This window comes from Aulostomus chinensis, chromosome 4 (genome assembly GCF_037954235.1).
Source record: "Aulostomus chinensis isolate RoL2024-O1b breed Wild chromosome 4, RoL_Achi_v1.0, whole genome shotgun sequence".
NCBI classification, from domain to species: domain Eukaryota; kingdom Metazoa; phylum Chordata; class Actinopteri; order Syngnathiformes; family Aulostomidae; genus Aulostomus; species Aulostomus chinensis.
The window spans coordinates 13566196-13588937 of NC_141323.1; the positions used below are offsets into that span (position 1 = coordinate 13566196).

Consider the following 22742-nt stretch of genomic DNA (forward strand, 5'->3'; position numbering starts at 1 on the left):
GTGCGTGAATGTACCCTGATTAACGTAATTATTACCATTAACACACCTGTGTTAGCCATCACCCTGCGCACTACTTTCTCCGATCTAATTTCTCTCAAGATTCAGGTGCGATCCGGTTTTTTTCCTATTGAGATTTTGCAGTCATTTAATACCCATAATAACAACAACAATAATAATAATAATGATGCTGAAGTAAAAACATCATGAAGCCGAGGTGGTTGAAGTAAGAATTCATGCTTTTGCACGCTTTCCTACAAGACGACATGCAAACAACTTTTCAAATGCTTGTTTCCTAAACGGAGTTCGGATGCAATCTGCCAAAAGCAATGCGGCGGGCGGTTTACAGTTGTCCCAGCCCGGATGAAAATGTGACTAATATTTTCAAGTGTTTAAAAAAAAAGACCAAAAAAGGTGTAAATAAAAAAAAAAGAAAGTTAACAATTTTGACCGAAATTATCGGGATATTTAGCATGTTTGATTTATTTACCTCCATGCGCGTTCACGCGGTCAGGATGCTCGTTCGCGTCTTCCTCGTTCAACTTGTCTGAAGGACGCACATCGACTCCAACACGGACACAAATTGATATAAAAACTAAAGGTAAGGTATTTTTTCACGTCTAAACTACTTACACTCTATATGTGCTTTTATCTCATTTGTTTTCATTTTGTATTAAGGAAGTATGACGCGAATTGTAGACTTAAGACACATTTGGACAAAACTTTAATGTCACAATGTACAAGACTTCAAATAAAATGACACATTAAGATGTTAAGTAGCCTTAAGTACGATATTATATTGAAATATAAAGAAATATGTTTGCAATCTGTGCACGTTCATGTGAACTTTGATTAATTTTAGCCACGTTTATCGCCAATTTTACAGTCATTGCTAATTCCTCAGTTAGCCCGTTAGGCTAGGCTACTATTGACTTGTAGATATAGTAACAATATACAGACTTTTTTTAAAAATGTTTTTTACATCCCTGAATTATAAAATGCTTTTTTTTATTTGAGAATATTTTTTATTATCTACTGTAAGATATGTTTTATTATTATTATTATTATTATGAAGCTTCCTATGGATGTCAGTCTACCAGTGCTTGTTAAAACTCAAAGCCTTCCATGGTGTCTCATTATGGGGAAATGAAGCTGTTCAAAACAACTTCCTTTTTGTGACTTAAACGGTGCTGAGACCTTGTGGTTTTCCGTCATTGCTAATAAAGTCCGAGTTTAAAAATACAAAGATGTTATTAGTCAGTTTGAAATGCTGATCGTGTGGTTCTATCTCCCCAGATGTGGAAGTCCGTGGTGGGCCACAATGTGAGCATGAAGGTGGCTGCAGAGGGGGACGACTGGGAGACAGACCCAGACTTTGAGGTACTTCCTGGAGAAGACGACTGGTGCGTTTTTGTTTTTTTTTTTCAAAATAGATTTCAAAACTTCACCTTAAGTGTTGTGTGTTTCAGAATGACGTGTCGGAGCAGGAGCAGAGGTGGGGAGCCAAAACCATCGAGGGTTCTGGACGTAAGGAGCACATCAGGTAGCCAAATGCAGGGAGAGGAGTGACTGAAGCAGAAGATGCAGGTTAAATCGGTAGCTGTGTTGCAACAGGAAGAGGAAGTGAGAGCTGCGCGCACACTGTGACAGCGAGTCTCTCCTAATATGGCTAAATAAACTTTAAACTGAGCTTTGTCACCTCTCAACGCCAATTCGTAAATATGAAACCGGACGAACTTGACTGTTCAGGTTTTGTTGAAGGCCTTTAAAAAGCTTGATAAAGGCCAAATATGTGAATAAAACATGGAGCGAATACATAATACAGATTACTGCTTGTTTTACTGCCTTGTGACCCGAAAGTGTTGCAGAGCTCCGACACAAAGTCGCAGTGGAGCACGAAAAGGTGAAGCAAAAAGAGCAGACTCCTAAAGCGTCGTATGGGTACGGAGGGAAGTTCGGTGTGGAGAAGGACAGAATGGACAAGGTTGTGTGTGTGTGTTTTTTCTTTTCTTTAGATTCATATACGATTTCTTCTGTGGTCTCTACTTGTATAAACAAGCTGACGTCCGTGAATGCGCCTCTGACCGTAGGTGGCAGTGGGGCACGACTACGTCGCACAAGTTGAGCAGCACTCTTCCCAAAAAGATGCAGCGCAAGGGTTCGGCGGGAAATACGGTGTCCAGAGAGATCGCGTTGACAAGGTGAGACGTCACGCTGGCGGTGTCCTGGTCACCAAGGGCCCTCCGAGGATTTGAGCATATCTGTAGCTGGCGTTATATTATTGCACCAATAGCGTTCTCGGATTGAAACTTATACTGTTTCATATATGATGGTTGATTTCTTTTTTTTCTTTTTGTTTTTTGTGGTTACTTTTGGTAGAGTGGTGTTTCTCAACCCCTGGCCACATGTGTTGGCTGTGTGCGACCTCTAGTGGGCTGCAAAATCTTTTTTTTTTTCCTTCTTTTTGCAAGGGAATTATTATTATTATTATTATTATTATTATTATTTTAGTAAAACAGAATATACATTTTAAATGAATATGATGGGAAGTATACCGTATGTTCAAACCATATGTTTTTTTTTTATGGTATTTATTCAATTCCAGGGTGGCGTCACCACAACGGTGTCATTGGATTTCAACCAGATTATTAGATTAGAAGAGACTAGCCAAAATAATTTGCGAGCTGTCTTTTTTTTTTTTTTTTTTTTTTAGCACTTTATTTATTGGTATTTTTCAAACGACATACAACTATTCAGGACTGATAGAGTTGACATGAAGCATTGAAGGGATAAGAAGCCTTTGGAGTCATGCTCGTCTGGTATCATACCGTCTAACTCAAAATGGGGGTCATCTGTCCTAATGGGTCCTGGCCCGTTACACTTCAGAATAGTTGATGGTTCAAGTAGAAAAGGTTGAGAACTCTGCTGTAGAGGACTTCTGTTCCCTGCAGGAGGGTTTTGATTCAAATTGTGTTTATTATCATGTAAGTCTTTTTTATTAAGTTCAGTCTCTGTGTGCAGTCTGCCATGGGGTTTGAATACAAAGGAGAGGTGCAGCAACACGGATCCCAGAAAGGTCGGCAGTCAGCTCACGTGTGACGCAATCTTCTCCTTCTGGAAGTTGCTGTCAAACAAACGTCATCTCTCTGTCTCTCTCTGTCGGTGATAGATTACGCCAAAGGATTCGGAGGGAAGTACGGCGTGGAGAAGGAGAAGGTGGACAAGGCGGCTCTGGGTTACGACTACAAAGGCGAGACAGAGAAGCATCAGTCACAAAAGGGTGAGTTTTAGTGTTGTCAGTTTTGATAGTTTACCAGGCGTTCGTGAAATCTGGTGTCCTGATTACCACCAGATTACTCAAAGGGATTTGGAGGGAAGTACGGCGTGGAGAAGGAGAAGGTGGACAAGGTGGCTCTGGGTTACGACTACAAAGGCGAGACAGAGAAGCATCAGTCACAGAAGGGTGAGTATATTCATTGTTAGTTTTTACGTTTTATTGGACCTTTTGTTTGATTTCCTTATCATTACCAGATTACTCGAAGGGATTTGGAGGCAAATACGGCGTGGAGAAGGAAAAAGTGGACAAGGCGGCTTTGGGTTACGACTACAAAGGCGAGACAGAGAAGCATCAGTCACAGAAAGGTGAGTTCAAATTGAACGCTCGCCAGTTCTGGCTTCACTCGAGATCCTAACATCTCTTTTATCCACTTTTCAACCAGATTATTCAAAGGGATTTGGAGGGAAGTACGGCGTCGAGCAGGAGAAAGTCGATAAAGCTGCGTTGGGGTATGATTATAAGGGCGAGACGGAGAAACATCAGTCGCAAAAAGGTGAGACAGCAAGTTCATACTCTGACTTGTCCCGGGACTTTGGGACATCCAGCTAATCTGGCTGTTGTGTTTAGATTACTCAGCAGGATTTGGAGGTCGTTATGGAGTCCAGGCAGACCGCATGGATAAGGTCAGTGGAAGGACTTTTGACTAAATCACGCCTGGTTGTTTGTTTGTTTGTTTTTCAATATTATTTTAAATTCTAGTCTTGTCTGTAATCTGGTAGAGTGCAGCTGCCTTCTCAGACATGGACTCTCCTGCCTCGGCCTATGAGAAGACACAGCCGTTAGAAGCCTGTAAGTTTAGTTTTCCCGACAACAAGCAGCGAAACATTACATTACAAAGTAGCCTCAAACACAGCGGGTGAGACTGGCTCACAGTGGTCGTATTCATTTGAACCTGCAGCAAGTGCTGGTGCAGGGAAGCTGAAGGCTCGCTTTGAGAGCATGGCGAAAGCTTCAGATGAAGAGAACAGGAAGAGAGTAGAAGAAGAGAGAGCGAGGAGGCAGGCCAGAGAGAGCCGAGAGCGAGAGGAGGCCAAGCTCAGACAGCAGGTGAGCATAACCGCCCCCTCTCGCTGTAAAACGGAGCACAATAATGAGTTACTCATGTAGAAATGTGTAACGTGAACGTTTACTACAGGAGCAGAACAACAGAGAGGAGAAAAGCCCTCCCCCCGCCGTTCCACATGTGGCTCCTGAGCACCACGATGCACCGCCAGATGTCCAACCACACGCGCCTGAGGTGGAAGACACACCGGAACCAGAGGTGGAAGACACACCGGAACCAGAGGTGGAAGACACACCGGAACCAGAGGTGAGACTCGGGTTTAGATTAGTGGGACTTCAGGTTTAAAGGTGCTGTGTGCAGCACTTTAAAAACACACCGGGGAAGTGATTTCTTCTACCTGCCACACCTGCTCATCTGTGCTGTGTGCCAGCTGTGTTTTCAGGCTGTTTAGTGATCCTATACAGGCAGCAAAAGTACCTCATGAAAACAGGGGGCACCTTATTCTCAGCCTTGGCTGAGAGAAAGCCCACCTTGCCCGACTTCTAAAAGCTGGCCATTTTGGTAGTGAAGTCGATCCACAGCTGGGTCGGTAGCAGAGGCATGAAAGCGTGTGCCGACTCACAGTGGAAACTGAACAAAAATACGATGTGAGCGTCGTATATTTACTCAACTCATTTTGATTAACTGGACTGTCATGATCCGGATGCTACGCTAGTAGCAGCTAACGCATCGTGTAACTGCTAGCCATGTGAAGAGCAGTGATAGATGAACCTCGGCTCCTTTTACGTATTCCTGTATTCATAAAAATATCTTAAGGATAAAACTCTCAAAATTCAAAGTGTCCGTTCTAATTTTAGTTCTTCTAAAACTTTCAGCATTAATTCTGTGCAGACCCTTTAGACTTCTCCGATTTCTTTGGTAAAAGTTGGTCTTCGCAGCCTTGAAAGTAGGTTTGAAGAGGAAAGTCTTTCCTGGAATGTTTTAGCGTCATTCAGGAGAACTCTTCATGGTCACATCAAATGTTTTGTTCTGCTCTGGACCCACTAAAGGTTTTCAGAAACTTGAGTCACGTGTGTCAAATAGAAAGATCCTTCCGTGTCCCTGTCACAGAGTTGTCACTTCTTTGCTTGTGATGATCCTCCGGCATCATTTAACCAAAACTCGTCTGTGCCAAATCGCCAGGAGGACCCAGAGTATGAGGAGCCTCCAGAGCTGCCTCCACGCTCAGAGGATTTCCTGGAATCAGATTATCCACCACTCCCCGAGAGGTCGGCAGAGGTGGACGAAGGGGAGTACGAGGACATCGATGCGCAACCTCCTCCTCCTCCTCCTCCTTCACAACCAGGCCCGTCTCAGAGCAGTACTGGATTTACATGTCGAGTATTTCACCTGAAAAACTCTCTGGATTCATTTTATTCATTTATCTTTACAGTTGTGGAAAACGACTATGAAGACTTGTCCTGTGGCTTGATGGCGAAAGCCATTTATGACTACCAAGGAGGTATTCCACTCATTTTATTCAACATCACCTCTTAAAACTCGTGTCAACACAAATGTTGGTCTTGTTTTCACAGAGGAGGAGGATGAGATATCCTTCAAACCGGATGACATCATCACCAACATCGAGATGATCGACGAGGGATGGTGGAAGGGCCAGTGTCACGGACGCATCGGTTTGTTTCCGGCTGCTTATGTTGAGCTGATGAAGAGTGACACACACTGAGGCCCTTCACACAAACTTCCCATTGTCTCGCGTTTGAGTTAAAAAGGGGGATTTTAGCACAATATTTTGATATAATGACTTGTGGCACACTTGCGTCTCATCAGCTGATGCTTTAACTGGGTGAAGTCTCATGTAGGATAGCATGACCATCACCAAGGAACTGCAATGGACCGATTCTAGGCAATAAAACGTTCGACAATGAAGGTTTTGTTTTACTTGTATGCCAACAACTTTTATTACCGTGACGTCCAAACGGTCTGTGGTATCAAATAGACATTTGTACAATCGTTCTGATGATGCACATAGTAAACTACATTTAATAAGCATGAATCTGTTTATACAGGATGTGTGATATCAAAGAGTCCATGTGGAACTGATTTCTACCCTTAAAGGAACACGTCACGTAAATGCAGACAAAGACCGCACTAGAGAAGCCTATTTGGTGACTTTACACTGAGGTATGCTAACACTTCCCACCCACTACCATTCATAGCGCTAAGCTAACTAGCAGGCAGCAGCTATCTGTAGCTCCCTAATGCAGCACATGCAGAAGAGAAGGGTGTCTTCCTCCCCATGCGTTTGCTGATTCTTTTAAAAATGTAAAGGAAGGAAAAATCCAGGGGGGAAAAAAATCAATTAAGCAGACGAGGCAAAGGACTGAGTGTGTATACGACAACGATGACGCCGCCATTGCTGGGATGCGCTTCAAAGCCACACAATCAATATATTCATGAAGCACTGACATGTTAACGGACGTTCCATGAGAACAAACGGAGGAATAAGAGTGTCTGTGGCACATCCACAACCCTGGGCCTCCACAGAGGTTTTCAACTGCATCATGTACGGAGGAATACGTGAAACAATCCAGGGCTTCTGCACCAAAAGTCACGAAGGCAAAGCAAAGACCTTGTAGTTTCCTGTCGTTTACCAGGCGATTCCCTTCTTCTTCTTGCCCTGTGCTCCTTTCTTCGACATTCTTTTGGTTTTGAATTTCTTGGCCTGTCGTTGACTCATCCAGACAGGGTATTGTCCATTTTCATCCAAAAGAGTTTTCTTGTTGCGTTTGCTGTCCATCTCCATTTTTCCATCTATAGATGAAGGTAAATGTTTGGAAAATGGAAAAACCTCAGTGAATGAATGCTACGGCTGCATGACAGTAAAAAGCAAAAGCTTCCAATCAGGTTTTTGGAATACTATAGGATCTCACTGAGCTCAGTCTCACTCACCCTCAGGTTCTTTTTCTGCCATTTCAACATCCGTGTTCTTGATCTTGTCTGCTGGCACCACGGTGGCGATCTCCTGCATGTCACTCATCGCAACCTCTCCTTTCACATCCAGACTCAGGGCCTGCTTCAGGCGGGCCAGCTCTTTTGGAGCATTCTTCTTCCTCTTCTCAGCTCGCATCTTCCTCCTCCATTTACTTCGGAGGCTTTTGGCCATTTTTGAGGTTTTTCTGGGGGGGGGGGGGGGGGGGACAACAGCAAACCCTTCAGATGCGTAGCGGAAACTCTTTAATTAAGGCACATGAAGTCCATCTGTAAGCTCAGCAGTGATTTACATCTGGTGATAAGAGAAGCCAGTTTCAGGTATTCCTGAATATTTGTATCAGACTGAGTGACATGACGTGAGCCATATTTTAATTAGCACATCACTAAGCAGTATCAAATGAATATGAACATTAGTTTGAACAGAGAGGACACGACAACAAAAGTGTTTGTCATCGTTTTTTTTTAAAGTTATGACAAATGACTGGTCATTTTTCCTCTCTTTCATCAACCTTTTATCCTCCCAAGTTTTCTTAATCACAACATTTCATGTATTTCCTGTTTTTTCTACACATTTACATACGCTGCTTCCGGTTTAAATGACCGCACACGTCCACGTTAGCTCATAAAGCGAGAGATAGGTTATAACGGTGTGAAGAGGATATAATAAATTATTGAATATTATGTTACTTTTGAAATTACTCACCGGCAACGACCACAGTAACGCAATTTATCTTAGCCGTTACCAATTTTATAGCATAGCTAATTTAGCTATTTCCTAGCATGTTAGCTATCCGTCTACTCTCGAAACGCACTGTGTTAGTAACATGCTAGCTGCGAGCTACTGCTGAGCCTGTCCGGTTACCTACCACAAATACGTGACAAAACAGAGAGTGTGACTTACATAGGTAGGTTCTGCTGGTTTAAACAGTTTGATTCGCAGACAGGAAGGGAGACACGTGTTTACAAGTTGAAGAGAGTTCGACACTGAGGAAACTGCAATGTGATTGGCCGTGACGTTCATTCTGAAGACCGCGGCGTCTGATTGGCTGATGTCCTCAAACCAGGAAGTACGTGGGATCGTGAGAAGTACACAAGATGTTAAACGAAGGCTAATATCCACAGGTGGATTTGCTGGATATTTTGTCCGATTTCTACCGTTTTCCTCTTAAATTTGACAAGAATAATGAGTTTTTCTAGCCGGAGCTGTGGCTCAACCAGCAGCCCTCCGTTATCATCTACTTTAACACCAATGTACAGCATGTTGGACTCGGCTGCAGAGCAACTGATGGTGCACAAAGATTTCCAGGCAGCATTTCATACCTGCGACAGAGGCTTGGGGAGTCTCGCCAGCATGGAGGAGGAGGAGGAGGAGGAGACCAGGTGACCATAGAGTCTGGTAGAGTTTCTGCGTTCCGTGATTGGAGGGTAACTTCTGTGTGTTTGCTCAGGTGTGGAGAACTGAAGTCCGGCTTCTGCATACTTGGTATTCAAGCGCTTGCCGAGCTGAATCAATGGCGTGGTGTCCTCTCCTGGGTCTTACAGTATTATGAGCATCAGTGGGAAATACCAGCTAAAATAATGCAGATGTGGTGAGTAGGGATGAAGAGATTAATTATTTGTTGTGTGGAATTCAATATGTACCTGATATGGAACATTTCTCTCTTTTTCTGCCAGTATACTTCTGTACTCCAAGGTGGGCGAGCCAGCTGTGATGCAGGAAGCGTCCAGAGTTTGGTTACATTATCAATCCAACAGCGGTGTCGCAGGATTCGGGACGGTAGCCGAGCTGTACCTTCTTCACGTCCTGGTACCACTTGGGCTTACGGATCAGGCCCGTGAGTTAATCACTGGGGAGGTCGGGAACAGCGTTTTCACAGAAGACCAAAGGCAGACAGCACTGGATGTCGTAGAAGAAAAAGAACTTGAGGAGAAAGAACCAGATCCAGATTGCAGTCTAAAAACCAAAACACCTGCACACGCAATTTCAAGTCAAGGTTAGAAACACTGGTTGGGCCTTAATGACAATGCAGCTTGGTATAAACACCAAATGCCTTGCTAATTTAGATGTGTTCCACAGGTTCGGTTCTCCACAAACTTAAAGCCATGATCAGGCTGTTCTACAGCCGGCTGTTGCTGACCAGTTCCGGTTCTTTCCCCCTCCGGAGAGCCTTCTTGGCCGCTGTCCTTGTCTACATGCTTTTTATGCGCCTGGATCCAGGTTGGATAAATTGTTCTTTACGTCGCTGGGCTTTTTGAATAATAAACATTTTAATTAGGAAAAAATGGAAGGGTAACATTTCTTTTTTTCCCGCCTGCAGCTCTTCCGTCTTCATTCATGTGGATTTCCAAACTGTATCAGCTGATCAAACAGATGTGGAACGCCATGTTTGCTCCGTACTATCAAACTCTCGCTCACGGCAAAGGCCTGTAAAAGACTGAAAAGCATTTTGACAACTCTTCACTTGGTTGTGTATTGTGAGAGAATGTTGTTATTTTTAGTTGCCATCATACCAGTGAACATGAACGAATATTTGATCTTCGCTGTCAAACATTTCCAGCGATTTCATATTTGCTTTCATCCGTAGACTTTAGAACGACAGGATGCAGCAGCAACACACAGAACTCGAGCTACTAACTGTATAGAATAATAAAGGATGTATAGAATAAATGTAATCAAAATGTTTATGTGATTCATAGTATATGTAACCACAGTTTATATGCACAAGTTTCATGTATTTATTTTTCTAGCTAGTGAGTTATTCAGACTCTGTACAACTGGAACACAAATTAACTAAAGAAGGAATCTTTGAACGGTTGTATTTTAGTGTTTTTTACTCACTGAATAGTGTCACATGACCTGGAAGCCAGCAAAATACTCATAGAAAATATAGGAGACGGTAAAAGAGGTGTGTCTTATTCATGCAGCCTAGCAATAATATCTGATTTTGATTCTGAGTCACATGGTCAAAAATTCCAAAAATATTTATTATAAAAGGAAGTAAAGTTAAAAAGGACTGGCTTATTTGTCCAGGTTAAGTGAAGGAGGCAAGGTGCTCTTTTTTATGCATTTATTTCTTCTTCCTGCATTTTATGTGAATATTTTATTGCAAATTCAGTTTATGTTCACATACTGGAAAATTCAGTTCTTGTCTTTTTGTCTTTAGCTTCCATGTCATGTGACTTAGAGCACAGGTGTCAAACTGGTCCAGTAAAAGGCTGTGTGGCTGCAGGTTTTCATTCCAACCCAGCAAAAGCAACACCTGATCCAACCAATGAGCTGTGTGGACACAGCTTGATTGATTTAAGTAGATTCAGGTGTTGCTTTTGCTGGGTTGGAATGAAAACCTGCAGCCACACAGCCTTTTACTGGACCAGTTTGACACCCCTGACTTAAGAGTCTCCAAATCAATAACTGCTATTGGTACTGGTTTAGAAACGTAGGGAACTGATTTTTTTTTTAATATTACTGCCTTACTTCATTTAAATTGATGTTTTAGTACAAAATCCAATATAGTTTCTTATACTTAAAAAAAATTCAGTGTTTTTATTTGTGGGTAGTAAGATTCCGAATCCGTACCAGTTATTAGTAGACAATTTTAAAAAAAAAAATTAAATTTACATTTGTGCCGTCCAATCAGTAATTTATGGACGGTCCCTAACAGTCCCCTTCCTGATAGCGAATCCTAGGGTCTGAAACCCAACTGCTCTGTGAGTTTCGTTTCCCGCAGAGTAGCGAAACGAAAGTAAACGTTAACAGGTTGACGCTGTAACATGTCAGCGCGGAGTGTTTTTGGAAAACGTGACGTCTAACAGCCTCGTTCCTGTTCGTGTCCGTCCGTCTTCCTCCAAACCCCCAGCGAGTGTGTGACAGCAGAATGTTAAGAAGGGTTTTCTCTCTGTGTGCTTCTTCATCGTCGTCGGACTTTGATGTGAGGGACTTCCGCCCCGGTGAGCCGAAGTAGTCGTCCGATGACGTTGATTGACAGTTTTGATGCAGAAAAGTTAGTGTCAATTCAAAATTGTGAACTGAAATCTGCTACAAGAACAACAAACCCCGAAAAACAGGCTTCATGTTTAACGAGCACCTTGTTATTAAAAAGTAGCCGTGAAACCAAATTTTTTTAAACTAGAAAGGTGCACAAAAGTATATGTGATTTTAACAATAAAAACAACTAAACAAAGAAAAAGTTTTAAAACTGAAGCAAATGCAATACATGTACATGAAATATGATTAGAATCCTTCAGAATTCTATTTTTAATTGTTTTTGTGTGTGTGTGTGTGTGTGTGTGTGACTTTTGTTTCCAGAACTTCAAAAGGAATTTCACACCACAGTCTGTTAAAAATAATCAGTTTTCTTTGGTTACATCACCTGCCACCTCATCAGCAAATAGGAAAATTCAGTTGCAATAGCCTGCTTCCAACCAGTGGAGGGCAGTCATTACATATATTGAAACACAATATATAAAGTTTGAAAGTCTGTCCCTTCTCCTTCTCTAAAATGATTCATTTTGTAAAATCATAACAACTCGATCATGTGGATTTGCTGTAAAGCTCTGTGGCCTTCTTAGCCTTAAATTTGTCTTTGTCATTGTCAGTCAGAGGGATGAGAGGTCTCAGCAACTACCGCTTGTCCTGCTGTGTGAACTCTTTACTTCAAACCTTGTCTTCCACTTGGGAGCTAACAGAGCTAATTGAGAGGTAAGCATACAGACACTGGAAAAGATCAAAAATGCTTCTTCTTCTTCTTCTTTTTGTGGTTGCTATGATGTAGAGAGACAGAGAGGTGGGTTAATTAGAGGGATGAGGTGATGCAAGCGGTCCATCCAGCCAGGAATCAAACTAGGACTTGTGCTTTTTTTTTTTTTCTCAGTATTTTGACAACTGTTGTACAATTATTTCGTGGCAATATTTCATGAAAAATATTTCATTATTAGTGGAAAGTTATGACCTCATTCTTGTAACTCTTAACACATTTAGCTGGGCCCACCAGTGCTGTGACGCGCTGTGGGAGTGTTCCGTCAACGTTGGCTAACGTTGCCTGCCTACAGTGTTTTAATCGGATGTTGGATGTGCTTTAAAAAAAAAAAAAGGGAATTTTAATGAGGGTTTATGAATGGCGCCAGATGGGATGACGCTAGTGTGAGAGAAGATGGTCGTAATGTCCCACTGGAGCTCAAGAGAGTTCTCACAGCCATGCAGAGCGACTCCCCTCAGCCTGCCCCGCATCGTGACTTCCTGCGCTGTCTTGACAGGAACCACATTCATCGTAAGAGTCGTAAAGTTGCACAATAATGCTTCATATTCTCTTGCTTTCCTGGGTTTATTTCTGTCAATGGAAATGATTTGCAGTTGGTGCGCAGCATGACGCCGATGAGGTGTTCCTCTTCATCCTGAACCTCGTGCAACAGCAGATGGACGACAGCACTCTGGTTGGGCTTTAATCGTCAATAAACTCTTGGTTGTAACTGTACAGAAACAGTGTTAGCGTGTGTTTGTCGTCCCTGCCAGACTCTCGGCATCCAGAATCTGTATAAGATTTCCACGGAGACGCTCGTCAAGTGTTTGGAGTGTTCCTTCGAACAGACGATGACAAGCTTCATGCTAAGCCTCCCCCTGCACGTCAGGGAAGATGACAACTATCTGGTGCGTTCTCAACTGTGAATAATTTATATAGATGTTTCAACATTTTGGAGAAACAAAATTAGATGAGAAGAGTCATAGATAAGAAGATTGATACCAACCTCATGTCTGTGTGGTAAATATGACGCTACAGCTAGCAGATGTTACGTTAGCTTAGCATTAAAACCTGAAACGGGGTGTTTTTAAAGGTAACAAAATTGGTCTACAACTAGTTCTTAGTATTTGTTAAAATGTAGTTGCAGCTCGTGTTACACCAACTAGCTACTGCTCTACTTTGTGTCCTCCAAGTACATCTTCCTTCTTCTTTTGTTTTGTTTTTTGAGCTACCCTCTGGTACCAAAAACCAGCACTACAAGCTAGCTGGACTTTCACGCATGGCTAGCTCAAAATGGTACATAGTGTTGCTTTAATCAACATCCATGTTTTATAGCCTGCTATACCCCCCCCCCCCCACACACACACACACACCAAAAAAAGGTACTCTTAAGAGTTCTTGTAATCGATTTTGCAAACGCACATTACTGTGTTTGGAGAGTAATAGCACCCCCCTGCCAGCAGAGGGTGCTGCAGCCTCCTCAGTCATTTATTACCGACGTAATCAATTACAATTCAATTATTTCTGTTTTAAGGAGCGGGGGTCGGTGCATATTGTTATCTTTAGACTCCAGGCTATTTTTTTAAACTACGCTACCCTGCTTATCATCTAACTCTTCATGCCTGACAACGTCAAATGTCCTGAGTTTAAACCTATATTTAACCTTCTCAGGAAAGCTGCATGTCAACTTTCTTTGAGCCTCAGGAACTGAGGGGCATAAACTGCTGCTATTGTGCTAATTGTGGATTCAAGAGGCCATCTGAAAAGGTGAGACTTGTTTTTAATACCGCCTCCTCGTGCGTACGCTTAAGCCGTGGCTGTGATGACCGTAGGCGTCTCTTTCAGGTCGTCAAACTTCTTGCCCTGCCTCCAATCTTGTGCGTGCACTTGAAACGATTCAGGAATAACAGAGGTTACACCCGAAAACTTAACTGCCGAGTTTCTTTTCCCGAAACCTTGGACCTCTCTGAGATCCTGACGGAGGCTTTGTCAGCAAACTTTGCCCAGGTAACAGTAGACTTCCTGTAGACGGTCTGGAGAGCGTGTTTCCTTCTAATCTAATTCTTCTTCTGTTGTTCCACCAGAGTGACTGCAGGTACACTTTATATGCAGTAGTAGTACACTCTGGTTTTGCAGAGTGTGGGCATTACACTGCATACGTTCGGAACAGAGGGAACCAGTGCTGGTACTACACAGATGACAGCCATGTTCAAAAAGTAGGTTGAACTCTGACAAAGTCAGTCATTAAGTTCCTTTTTTGGTTAAAATGAATTCCTCAGATGCCAACCTGTGGCATTTTACCAATTCTCCTTCATGAAGTTTTACACATTCTGACTTTTTTTTTTTTTTTTTTTTTTAGCCCTCAATTTAGTCTCGCGGGCAGGAATCAATAACTGATTTCTGTTTGTAACTCCTTGCTTCTGACATTCAAGAGCAAGAAAATGCAAGGAGCCATCAGGTTTCGCCTCCTGTCCGTAAGACGAGTTTCATAATTGCGCGCAAGTACATTGAATAAGTGAAGGCAGGTGTTCTCAATCTGGATCCATAGTTAGGGAACACTTAAAGATCCCTGTCACAAAGCCACGCCAGGGTCTCATTACTAAAGTGTGTGTGTGTGTGTGTGTGTGTGTGTGTGTGTGTGTGTGTGTGTGTGTGTGTGTGTGTGTGTGTGTGTGTGTGTGTGTGTGTGTGTGTGTGTGTGTGTGTGTGTTCTGAAATTATCAAAGGAAATTGTTGCTTTTATTCATTTGTTAGAGACACTAATGTTGATTGTGATGTGCGATCTGATGCTCAGGCCTCCTGGGAAGAAGTGCAGAGCTCATATGGAGGATCTCACAGGTGCGTTTTCAGCATGACTTTGACATTTGATTGTGTGTGTGTGTGTGTGTGTGTGTGTGGCCTCTCCGCTTTTGACCGTGAAGACGATTTCAAAAGTATTCTGTCGTCACGTTCATAATTTGGCAATAAAGAACTCGTGCTGTTTCTGGGATTTGATGGGCAGTTTCGTGTCAGCCCTGATAAAGAGTACTCTAATTTTTTCTTTTTCTTTTTTTTGTTGGTTACTTTACAATGTTGCTGGATGTGCGCAACGTCACAAATTTGTGTTTGAACCAATCAGCTTCCTGAAACAGAAGCAACTTTTCGTTAAAAAAAACAACAATTTGGTTTCGCCGCCTCTACTGCCTCTGCCGAGGAGGCGATGTCGCATCGGTTTCTCTGTTAGCAGGATTACAACAACTTAAAACTGCTTGTACCTGCTGTCCCCTTGTCACTCCCTTTTTTTTTCTGATCCCGACTCAGCTTTTGACAGTCGCAACTGTTAATTTTGTCTCTTTTTCAGGAAAACAGCGTACATGCTCATGTACCGAGAAGGTTGGAACCAGCACCGACCTCAGCCGGATGAACGTTCAGGCTAAGAACGACACCTGTAGACGAGCTGAACTCGAGACAAGGTGCAATGCAGGACCGACATGGAAACACCATGGGATTTTAACAGCACACCGAATGAAGTTTATTCTAATTTTTTTTTAGATTTCACGTGTGCTTACATTTAGATTTTCTGGCTTTATTGAACACCTGTAAGATTAAAAAAAAAAAACAGCGGATCCGGCGTTGTCATTTATACCGAAGACCATTAGATGGTGTCGAAGACTCAGAGCTGGCGGCGTCTCCCGCTCACACTGTGCACTTTGTTAACTCTGAGTGACACTGTGGGCTGGTCTGAAGAGAGTGCTGAGCTTACATGTTCACTGTTTGGGGGGAAATACCTGCAGTAATGTTCATTTTCCTGAAACTGCTGCATAATGTGAGTGACTCATCTAGAACAATGAAGTCATTTTTATTTGCGCTGCCAAAAAGAAACAGAAGATCCCCTTCAGCGTATCAACTGATTTGATCTTCTGTGGTTTAACACGACCTGCAGGTTGTTCTTTTTTACCTGGCAGAGGTACCTTTTTTTATATAGGAAGCCAATAAAAAAGAGAAACAGTCTCAGCCAGTCTTGAATGCTTGGTAATGACTGCCAGCAAAACCTCTAAAGTTCCCACTGGCCTCGCCAAGAGTCGGGGGACCGTGTGAAATGGTGCCTATGTGCTGCAGAGGTCTGACAGAATGGAACATGTCTGCGCGGTGCCACAGGCAGCGGGCCTCATGCTTAGTCATCTCGCCGCCATGTAGCAGAGCCACAGCTTTCAGTACAGAGGGTATCGCCCTCCCACATCCAGAACCAGAGCTGCGTGCATATGTCCGTTACGTCTAGGTTTGAGACGGCGTCACAGATACGCTCGAGGCTTTCGCATTCAATTTATGACATGAGATTGTACGGACCCTTGCAGAGAAGCTGAGTCATAATTTCATAAGTCGTTACAGCGTAGCCATGCTGTTTTTAAAAAAAAAAAAAAAAAACCTCAGACCTTTTCACATAATAGCAAAGGTTGAGATCGTTCCAAGTCAAAGTTACGTTATACAGTAGTGGTATTTTCCTTTGAAAGTAAACATTTAAACACATTTTCTTAAACGCTACTCAAAGTGTGTTTATGTGATGACATAAGGGCAGCGGGGATGATCTTCATCAGGCTTTTGCAGTGTGGCAACCTTTTAACTGTTGTCTTTGGAGGGTCGTTAATGTGTTTAAGACAATGTTGATGTGTGTTTACCAGTTACTAGGTGAGCACATTACTGGGATGTGTTGAGAAATTGAAATTTGGCTTTTTGAGAACACTTAGATTTTCCCTTTTATGCGGGGGAGCATTTCACTGGCTTAGATCAAAGTCTGAGCCTGACTTGAATTATTTTCAAATTTTACAGAGTTAGCGAGTATTCCAGACTTTTGTCTATTCGATGATCATCGCTGACTGCATGTTTTTCTTGTAACAATGACAGAAGCAGCGCAGTTATGATAAAAGGATTTAAAGCCTTCAGCTCGGCTGCCAAACACCGTAGCAGTCGGAGAGGTTTTATTGCTTTTTCAGGGTTACTGATTCTGTCAGACCCACAAATTGTTGCTCTGCTTAATGCAGATGCCTTCACATTTGTCATCGGCAAGAATAAATGGAAGCATTTATCAGCAAAACACCCAATTTAAAGAGATAACGGTGCTTTGCCAGGTGCATTTCCATCTACTTAAAGCATTTATATTGATTTTTTTCCTTGAAAAAAATCTAATAAAACTCCTTAATACTGTCATAGATCAATATATAGGATTGACGGGTAACTGAGGCACCTCGCGTCAGATGAATATCCCTTGTTATAAAGGAGCACTACAGTGGTACACGCTTGTTCGCAGCTAAGCAATTTTTTGTTTTTTTGCCTGTGAAAAAAGGGTCAGAGAATATTAATTATAATTAAGTTTTTCATTAATTTCCAGAATGTTCTTCCTAAAAGGTAGCATAGCGTTCTCTTAAAAAAAAAAAAAAAAAAAAAATCTGGTAAAAGATACTATGGTTCGACTATTCCACAAATCATTCTCAAAACGTTGTAGTTAAAACTCTTTTCTTTTTTTGGGGGGGGGGGTCTTAGTTAACATTTCAGGACCATTACTTGAAATGATGACGAACTGTCAATGTTCTTTAAGTGTAGAACGTTTTATCTGACATAATTTAAACTTTTGGTGAATGTTAGCTAAAGATGTGGGGAACATTCCCTGCTAGCTGTGTAGCTTCCTGTGGCGGCCATATTGGATAATCGACATCTACTATCTTAAATATCTCTTATATACGTAATCAGGATTTGTTTGATAGATGTCTTTGTTTATGAAATACATAATCTGGCATTTCATTTCCTGTGGCAGCCATTTTTGATTGATTCTCATAGAAATGGTTTGAAAATGGTGGGAGGATTAGCATGCTAACCCAACTCAATAAATGCGGTTATCTATTTACTCATTCATTTTTTGGTGTAACTCAAAGTATTTATAACAACATGTTGTTGTTTTTTTAAATACTCTGATAAAATAAAATTTGGGTTCGATTTTACGCTTAGCTTAGAGCAGCTAGCGTCCACTGATAACACAACAGTTGAAACCTTGTTGCTAACTCAGACTTAACCAATAGTGACCGTGTTTTTGGTTTTGTCGGGCAGCAGCTGCCAGTTTCATACAAAGGTTCCACTTCTTTATTTTATTTATTTATTTTAAAAATGAACAACTTCAGGCCATTTCTGCTGGTTCCTCTTTTTGCTTTTGTACAGGGAAAAAAAAAAAAAGAAGAAAAAAAAGACCGGTGTTCGTTCTTTCCTGTTAAACGCACACAAAGACGGATTCTCAATTAAGTGACGTGTGTTAAATACGGGATGTTTTCCCCCCTAAATATCTAAACTGAGACCCTCAAACAAGCCCCGTCTTGACTGCCCCTCATCCACTCTAATCCCGTATCCTATCCAACAGCAAATCTCTGGATGCTCTGGGGGTGGCGAGACAGCTTGCTCAGCTGCGTTACATAATGAGGTTTCAAGTAGGAAATGATTCTGTTTTGCTCACTCCATGTCCAACATGCAGGCCTGGTGACCATGGTGAAGTCTGCTTTTGTAAATAGCAAACTGAAGGCAAATGTCTGCAGCATGACTTTTTATTTTTCCTCCACAAGGAGCAAAAAAGTGTATTTAGACAAAATGGAGAGTACTGCATTTTCAAAAGCGGTTAATTACGATTTTTCACAAATCTCAATCCCTGAATATGAAAACGGCTAAATTTAAGTCACTTGTACTTTAAACGCTGTATAAATGAAGAGTTGATACGAGCAAAAATTTATAGTTACCGCGCAAGATTTTCTAGTTAATGAAATAGTTCTAGTTCTACCAAATGAACAAGTAGGCAACATTCTTCTCAACATTTTGAATTTTGAGAGTTTTAAATGTCAAAATCGGAAGTAGTGGAATAAGAGAGGGCATTCTCTACAAATCTCGTGCCTAAGATGCCTTGAAATATTTAGTTCTCAACTTTTTTTCCTTTTCAAAGCGCTTGAGTAGTTCAATTTGTTAGGTTTACTTTGGAATGTAATGGATTGATATTCTAGTGTGCAATATTCCACTTTCTAATGAGCATTTATTCAATTTTACCAGATACTTTTTAAGAGGACGCTTTTACACCGTGAGCTTTTAAAATACAGCACATTATTAAAGATCAAACCGGTGGTTTTCAACCACTTTGGCCTCCTCGACACCTTACGGAAATCAGTGTGGTAGGGATTTTGAGTTGGTAAACGCTCCAACTTCAAACCTTCACACATTTTCCACTTCAATAAATGCTCAAATAATCCATAAATGTTGCGAAAATCACATTTTTAGAGGAAAAAGTCCCAAAATGAAAGATCTGTGTATCTGAATTTTGCCTTTTTTTCCAATCACCTCGCGCTGTTCACCATCTCTTGACATCGCTCTAGTGTCCTGACATGTAAAACCATGTGTAAATCAGTTTAAAGCACCTCCATCCGCAGCAGCTCCGACTGTAACGTGCTGCTTATATATTTCTATTTAATTGGACTTTTTCCACGCAGGAGTTTCCTTCAATGGAGTTTTCTTCTGCGTTTGACTTTCACTCAAGAACAGGAGTGTGCTCTTCCATCAGTGTTCTCGGCTTATGTTTATTACATGAAAGTGAAACTGAGTCTGATCCAACAATCAGTGTTAATATCGTATCTTTATACTGCTATATATTGGAGTTTGTAGTATCAATGATTGTGTGTGTGTGTGGGGGGGCTTTATCTTCCCCGAGTGAGCCCATAAAATCACCCCCAGTCAACACAAAGTTTGCCTCTCTTCACGTGTTCGGCTGTCCTCCCCAGGATTCTTGGCAGTCGTTCCATAATAGATAGAACATCTGCGGAGTTTTCTAGGAAAGAGGATATTGAACAGTCAAAGTGCAGAGAAAAAGAGCGGTTCAAGTTCGGGGCCTTTTCTTTGGTTTGGAGCTGAACTCAGACTGGGTTTGATTGGCTTTCATTTTGATTCAAAATGGCCCCAGCCACCGATACTTAGTGGTTAATGATGCATATTTAAACTCAGGTTATTTTTATTCATAATGAATTGGCTAAACTGAAAGTTAGTGGCCTCCCATCTGGCCAGGGACCGGTAGCAGGTTGCAGATGTTTGTACTCACGGGAGATGAGCTGAGGCCCCTTGATAATTGTGGTCATGACATGTAGCGATGCCCCACCCTCGTCTTCATCGTTCCATCTTTACCCTTCGGTCAGCACCTTATCTCCGTTCCTTATCATCAGACTCGGGATCCAGGGATGATCGGCGCTTCTCTCCTGGCTGCTCAGGTTACGGGTGAAACGACTGTGCTGACGGGTCCAAGTAGGAGGCTGTCAGTCTGTGAGCGTCCTCCTTCACGCCGCCATGATTGTGCACCACATTAAATACAGTTTTTAAACATATTTCCGTCACTCAAAAACAAAGCCATAACTTGTTGTAACCCGCTGGGAGAAAGACTCATCAAAGCATGATTACTATCAATAAATCCTCATCTTATCATAGCCCCAGCTCAAATTAAAATCTCAAAGGAATGAATGGAATTGCACCTCGAGGCGTCGCAACGCAGCTCTCCCATTCCTGTGCTGGGCCAGTGATAAGCTCACAACAACCTGTTAACTGCTCCAGACGCACATTTCAGCTGTGCTTGTATGCATGCCAATCAGTTGCTACATCACCGCACCAGTTAATGATTTGTACAGTAGGAGAGAACGCATGACGGCGCTGAACTCATAGCAAAACTAGACCGCATGTAAACTTTCACTTCTCCTCCGCCATGTCAAAGAGCTTCTGCCATTTGCTCGGCTGGATAAAACGGGCCGGGCACCTTGAGAAGCTAGCTGTCTATTGTCAACCCTCTTTGACCTGCTCTCTCCTTTAGCCTCTCCTATTTCCGCACAAAGACTCTCTAATGCCAGGTAGCTGGTGCTGGCATTCCTGTTGCATTCCACCATGGGGAAGTTGCTGGGATCAGGATGAAAAATGCCTGAAACAAAGGCCTACTCTCATTCACAGGGTTTAGGGTTCTGTGGGAAAGTCCAGCCCGGACAGAGGTTGGATGGCAGAGGAATGCGAAGCGGGGCATAGCTCACACAGTCTGTATGACAGAGATGCAGAGACACGTTGACAAGGTGGAGGTCTTCTTACAGAGAGGGGTCAGACCTCATGAGAGAGGATGATAGTAGGAGCAGAGCATCTTTTGTTTGTCACGTTTGCCGAAAGTTAAGTCACACATTCAGCAGGCATGATGGTAGAGCCTTGATTGGGCCTTCAAACCCATGGATAGCAGTCGAGTAGCAAGGGGTCAGACCTCAGGATGGGTCGCTAGTGATCAGGACGCCCAGGATCCATTTCTCCTGCATCGAGTGTCCTTGACGGTGGACACCGAGATGCTCCTGACGAGCCCGTTAGCATCTTGTGCGGACTCTTCTTTCATTAGCGCGTGAATGCGAGCGCGTGAGCCAGCGCTGTACGGGGGTCCGAGTACCACTGAAGTAGAAAAAGTGCCATATAAATGAAGCCCATTTATTAATACTACAATTATGCAGTTTCTTCTTGGGAAGAACTGAGCCAAAATGATCAAATATGCAGTACTACAGGTGAAAAAAATGAAAAAATATGTACAAAAACAATGTTTGTTTTTTTAATCAGCTCAGTGTAAACATCTGGGGCACTGAAAGACCGTTTCATTTCTACTGATAAAATGTCGTGACATAGTAGAAGTTATAGTGAGTTCATTATTGATCATACTTTATCCAAAAATAATCAATAAAGCTTTTTATTTCAAACTTTGGAAAAGAAATTGTACACATCAATCCGATGTGTGTGTGTGTGTGTCTCAGCCTTCATGTTTTATTCATTAATCATTATTTATTACAACACTTTTCATTTGTGAAGGTATGAAGTTCATTCCGTCGCCACCACATGCTGAGGTGAGGTGCCTGACCTTACATCACCCAGCCTCCCCTGAGCCTTATCTGATCCTCAGCTTGTGAAGATTTAGTGAGGAATTTACCGTCAAAGCCTTTTCAATCTCCCGCATCAAGAACAGATATTATTGATAATGCATGGTGAAATATGGCAAAATGAAAGGTGGCGTGGTCGAATCTTCTGCGGTTTTTTTTTCTTTTCTTTTTCCCCAATTTAGTAGCTGAAGAACCAGATTTTTTTTTCTTTCAAGAGTCAGTGGACAGCAAAACGGCAATAAACGTGGAGTCAGAATTGGTTTAGCTTCATTTAGTGATCCTGAACTCGTGAAAATAAATGTTCCATATAAGCTCGATGTTAAGTTTATTCACTTCGGCATGCAATGAAAAAAAAAAAAGAATTATACAGAATGTACAGTTGGAAATAAAAATACAGATATATGTATATATCAAAAATACAGCATAAATGATTTTAACTGCAGGTTATTTAAGCATAGATCTGCAAGTATAATTTGCTATATCAAATTAAAAGCTGAAAGTATGTCATGTTTGAGTGTGCAACTGATTTCTGTCTCCCCCTAGTGGCCTGAAAATCAATATTTACCTGTTCAAATACTGTACAGTAAAGAGTTTTCTTTACCTGAGCTTGATATAATGATCACTGGTTCTCCTCTTACATTCAGCCACATTCATGACGTAAAGTATATAGTATATATCTGAATGTGTACACACGGCATAAACAATATATAACATCGGCAATTTACTTTGTCGTAAAAATATGTAAA

The 22742-nt window shown here is 42.0% G+C and overlaps 4 protein-coding genes across 8 annotated transcripts; 3 read left to right on the forward strand and 1 right to left on the reverse strand.

Moving 5' to 3' along the window:
- The first annotated feature begins 86 nt into the window (after positions 1 to 86).
- On the forward strand, positions 87 to 6404 carry hcls1 (hematopoietic cell-specific Lyn substrate 1). 2 transcript variants are annotated; one of them, XM_086201912.1, is made up of 18 exons: positions 87 to 105; positions 512 to 598; positions 1294 to 1377; positions 1467 to 1540; positions 1858 to 1981; positions 2088 to 2198; positions 3019 to 3073; positions 3167 to 3277; positions 3350 to 3460; positions 3529 to 3639; positions 3717 to 3827; positions 3902 to 3957; positions 4054 to 4123; positions 4233 to 4381; positions 4470 to 4643; positions 5520 to 5682; positions 5770 to 5838; positions 5912 to 6404. In XM_086201912.1, exons 3-18 carry the CDS (start codon positions 1294 to 1296, stop codon positions 6058 to 6060), a joined length of 1722 nt encoding a protein of 573 aa, XP_086058038.1. In that variant the 5' UTR covers positions 87 to 105; positions 512 to 598; the 3' UTR covers positions 6061 to 6404. The 2 variants fall into 2 exon arrangements, with proteins under 2 accessions (XP_086058038.1, XP_086058037.1); XM_086201911.1 differs by lacking the exon at positions 87 to 105 and adding an exon at positions 123 to 223.
- Positions 6101 to 8365, reverse strand: llph (LLP homolog, long-term synaptic facilitation factor). The gene is made up of 3 exons (XM_086201915.1): positions 8230 to 8365; positions 7287 to 7513; positions 6101 to 7148 (listed from the first exon to the last, which is right to left on the reverse strand). Exons 2-3 carry the CDS (start codon positions 7498 to 7500, stop codon positions 6985 to 6987), a joined length of 378 nt encoding a protein of 125 aa, XP_086058041.1. The 5' UTR covers positions 7501 to 7513; positions 8230 to 8365; the 3' UTR covers positions 6101 to 6984.
- pex26 (peroxisomal biogenesis factor 26) lies at positions 7873 to 10512 on the forward strand. Its single transcript, XM_086201914.1, has 5 exons — positions 7873 to 8708; positions 8777 to 8917; positions 9003 to 9322; positions 9406 to 9546; positions 9647 to 10512. Exons 1-5 carry the CDS (start codon positions 8512 to 8514, stop codon positions 9757 to 9759), a joined length of 912 nt encoding a protein of 303 aa, XP_086058040.1. The 5' UTR covers positions 7873 to 8511; the 3' UTR covers positions 9760 to 10512.
- Positions 10513 to 10663: 151 nt separating this feature from the next.
- usp18 (ubiquitin specific peptidase 18) lies at positions 10664 to 15784 on the forward strand. Of its 4 annotated transcripts, none has more exons than XM_086202439.1 (10): positions 10664 to 10765; positions 11925 to 12027; positions 12453 to 12595; positions 12679 to 12758; positions 12838 to 12972; positions 13736 to 13831; positions 13910 to 14071; positions 14149 to 14280; positions 14859 to 14902; positions 15405 to 15783. In XM_086202439.1, exons 2-10 carry the CDS (start codon positions 11933 to 11935, stop codon positions 15478 to 15480), a joined length of 963 nt encoding a protein of 320 aa, XP_086058565.1. In that variant the 5' UTR covers positions 10664 to 10765; positions 11925 to 11932; the 3' UTR covers positions 15481 to 15783. The 4 variants fall into 4 exon arrangements, with proteins under 4 accessions (XP_086058565.1, XP_086058566.1, XP_086058564.1 ...); XM_086202440.1 differs by having other exon boundaries at positions 10679 to 10749; positions 15405 to 15784; XM_086202438.1 differs by lacking the exon at positions 10664 to 10765 and adding an exon at positions 10839 to 11329.
- Positions 15785 to 22742: the final 6958 nt, after the last annotated feature.

What these genes read in the sequence shown, in the direction of transcription:
- hcls1 (XM_086201912.1), top strand. Translation starts at nt 1,294, where the DNA reads ATGTGGAAGTCCGTGGTGGGCCACAATGTGAGCATGAAGGTGGCTGCA. An exon ending in GAAGCATCAGTCACAGAAAG is followed by an intron (nt 3,640 to 3,716) that starts GTGAGTTCAAAT and finishes CTTTTCAACCAG; the next exon opens with ATTATTCAAAGGGATTTGGA. An exon ending in AGGCCAAGCTCAGACAGCAG is followed by an intron (nt 4,382 to 4,469) that starts GTGAGCATAACC and finishes CGTTTACTACAG; the next exon opens with GAGCAGAACAACAGAGAGGA.
- llph (XM_086201915.1), bottom strand. Translation starts at nt 7,500, where the DNA reads ATGGCCAAAAGCCTCCGAAGTAAATGGAGGAGGAAGATGCGAGCTGAG. An exon ending in GGCAGAAAAAGAACCTGAGG is followed by an intron (nt 7,149 to 7,286) that starts GTGAGTGAGACT and finishes CTTCATCTATAG; the next exon opens with ATGGAAAAATGGAGATGGAC.
- pex26 (XM_086201914.1), top strand. Translation starts at nt 8,512, where the DNA reads ATGAGTTTTTCTAGCCGGAGCTGTGGCTCAACCAGCAGCCCTCCGTTA. An exon ending in GCTAAAATAATGCAGATGTG is followed by an intron (nt 8,918 to 9,002) that starts GTGAGTAGGGAT and finishes TTTTTCTGCCAG; the next exon opens with TATACTTCTGTACTCCAAGG. An exon ending in ACACGCAATTTCAAGTCAAG is followed by an intron (nt 9,323 to 9,405) that starts GTTAGAAACACT and finishes TGTGTTCCACAG; the next exon opens with GTTCGGTTCTCCACAAACTT.
- usp18 (XM_086202437.1), top strand. Translation starts at nt 11,204, where the DNA reads ATGTTAAGAAGGGTTTTCTCTCTGTGTGCTTCTTCATCGTCGTCGGAC. An exon ending in TGTGAGGGACTTCCGCCCCG is followed by an intron (nt 11,277 to 11,924) that starts GTGAGCCGAAGT and finishes TGTCATTGTCAG; the next exon opens with TCAGAGGGATGAGAGGTCTC. An exon ending in TGTCAGCAAACTTTGCCCAG is followed by an intron (nt 14,072 to 14,148) that starts GTAACAGTAGAC and finishes TTGTTCCACCAG; the next exon opens with AGTGACTGCAGGTACACTTT.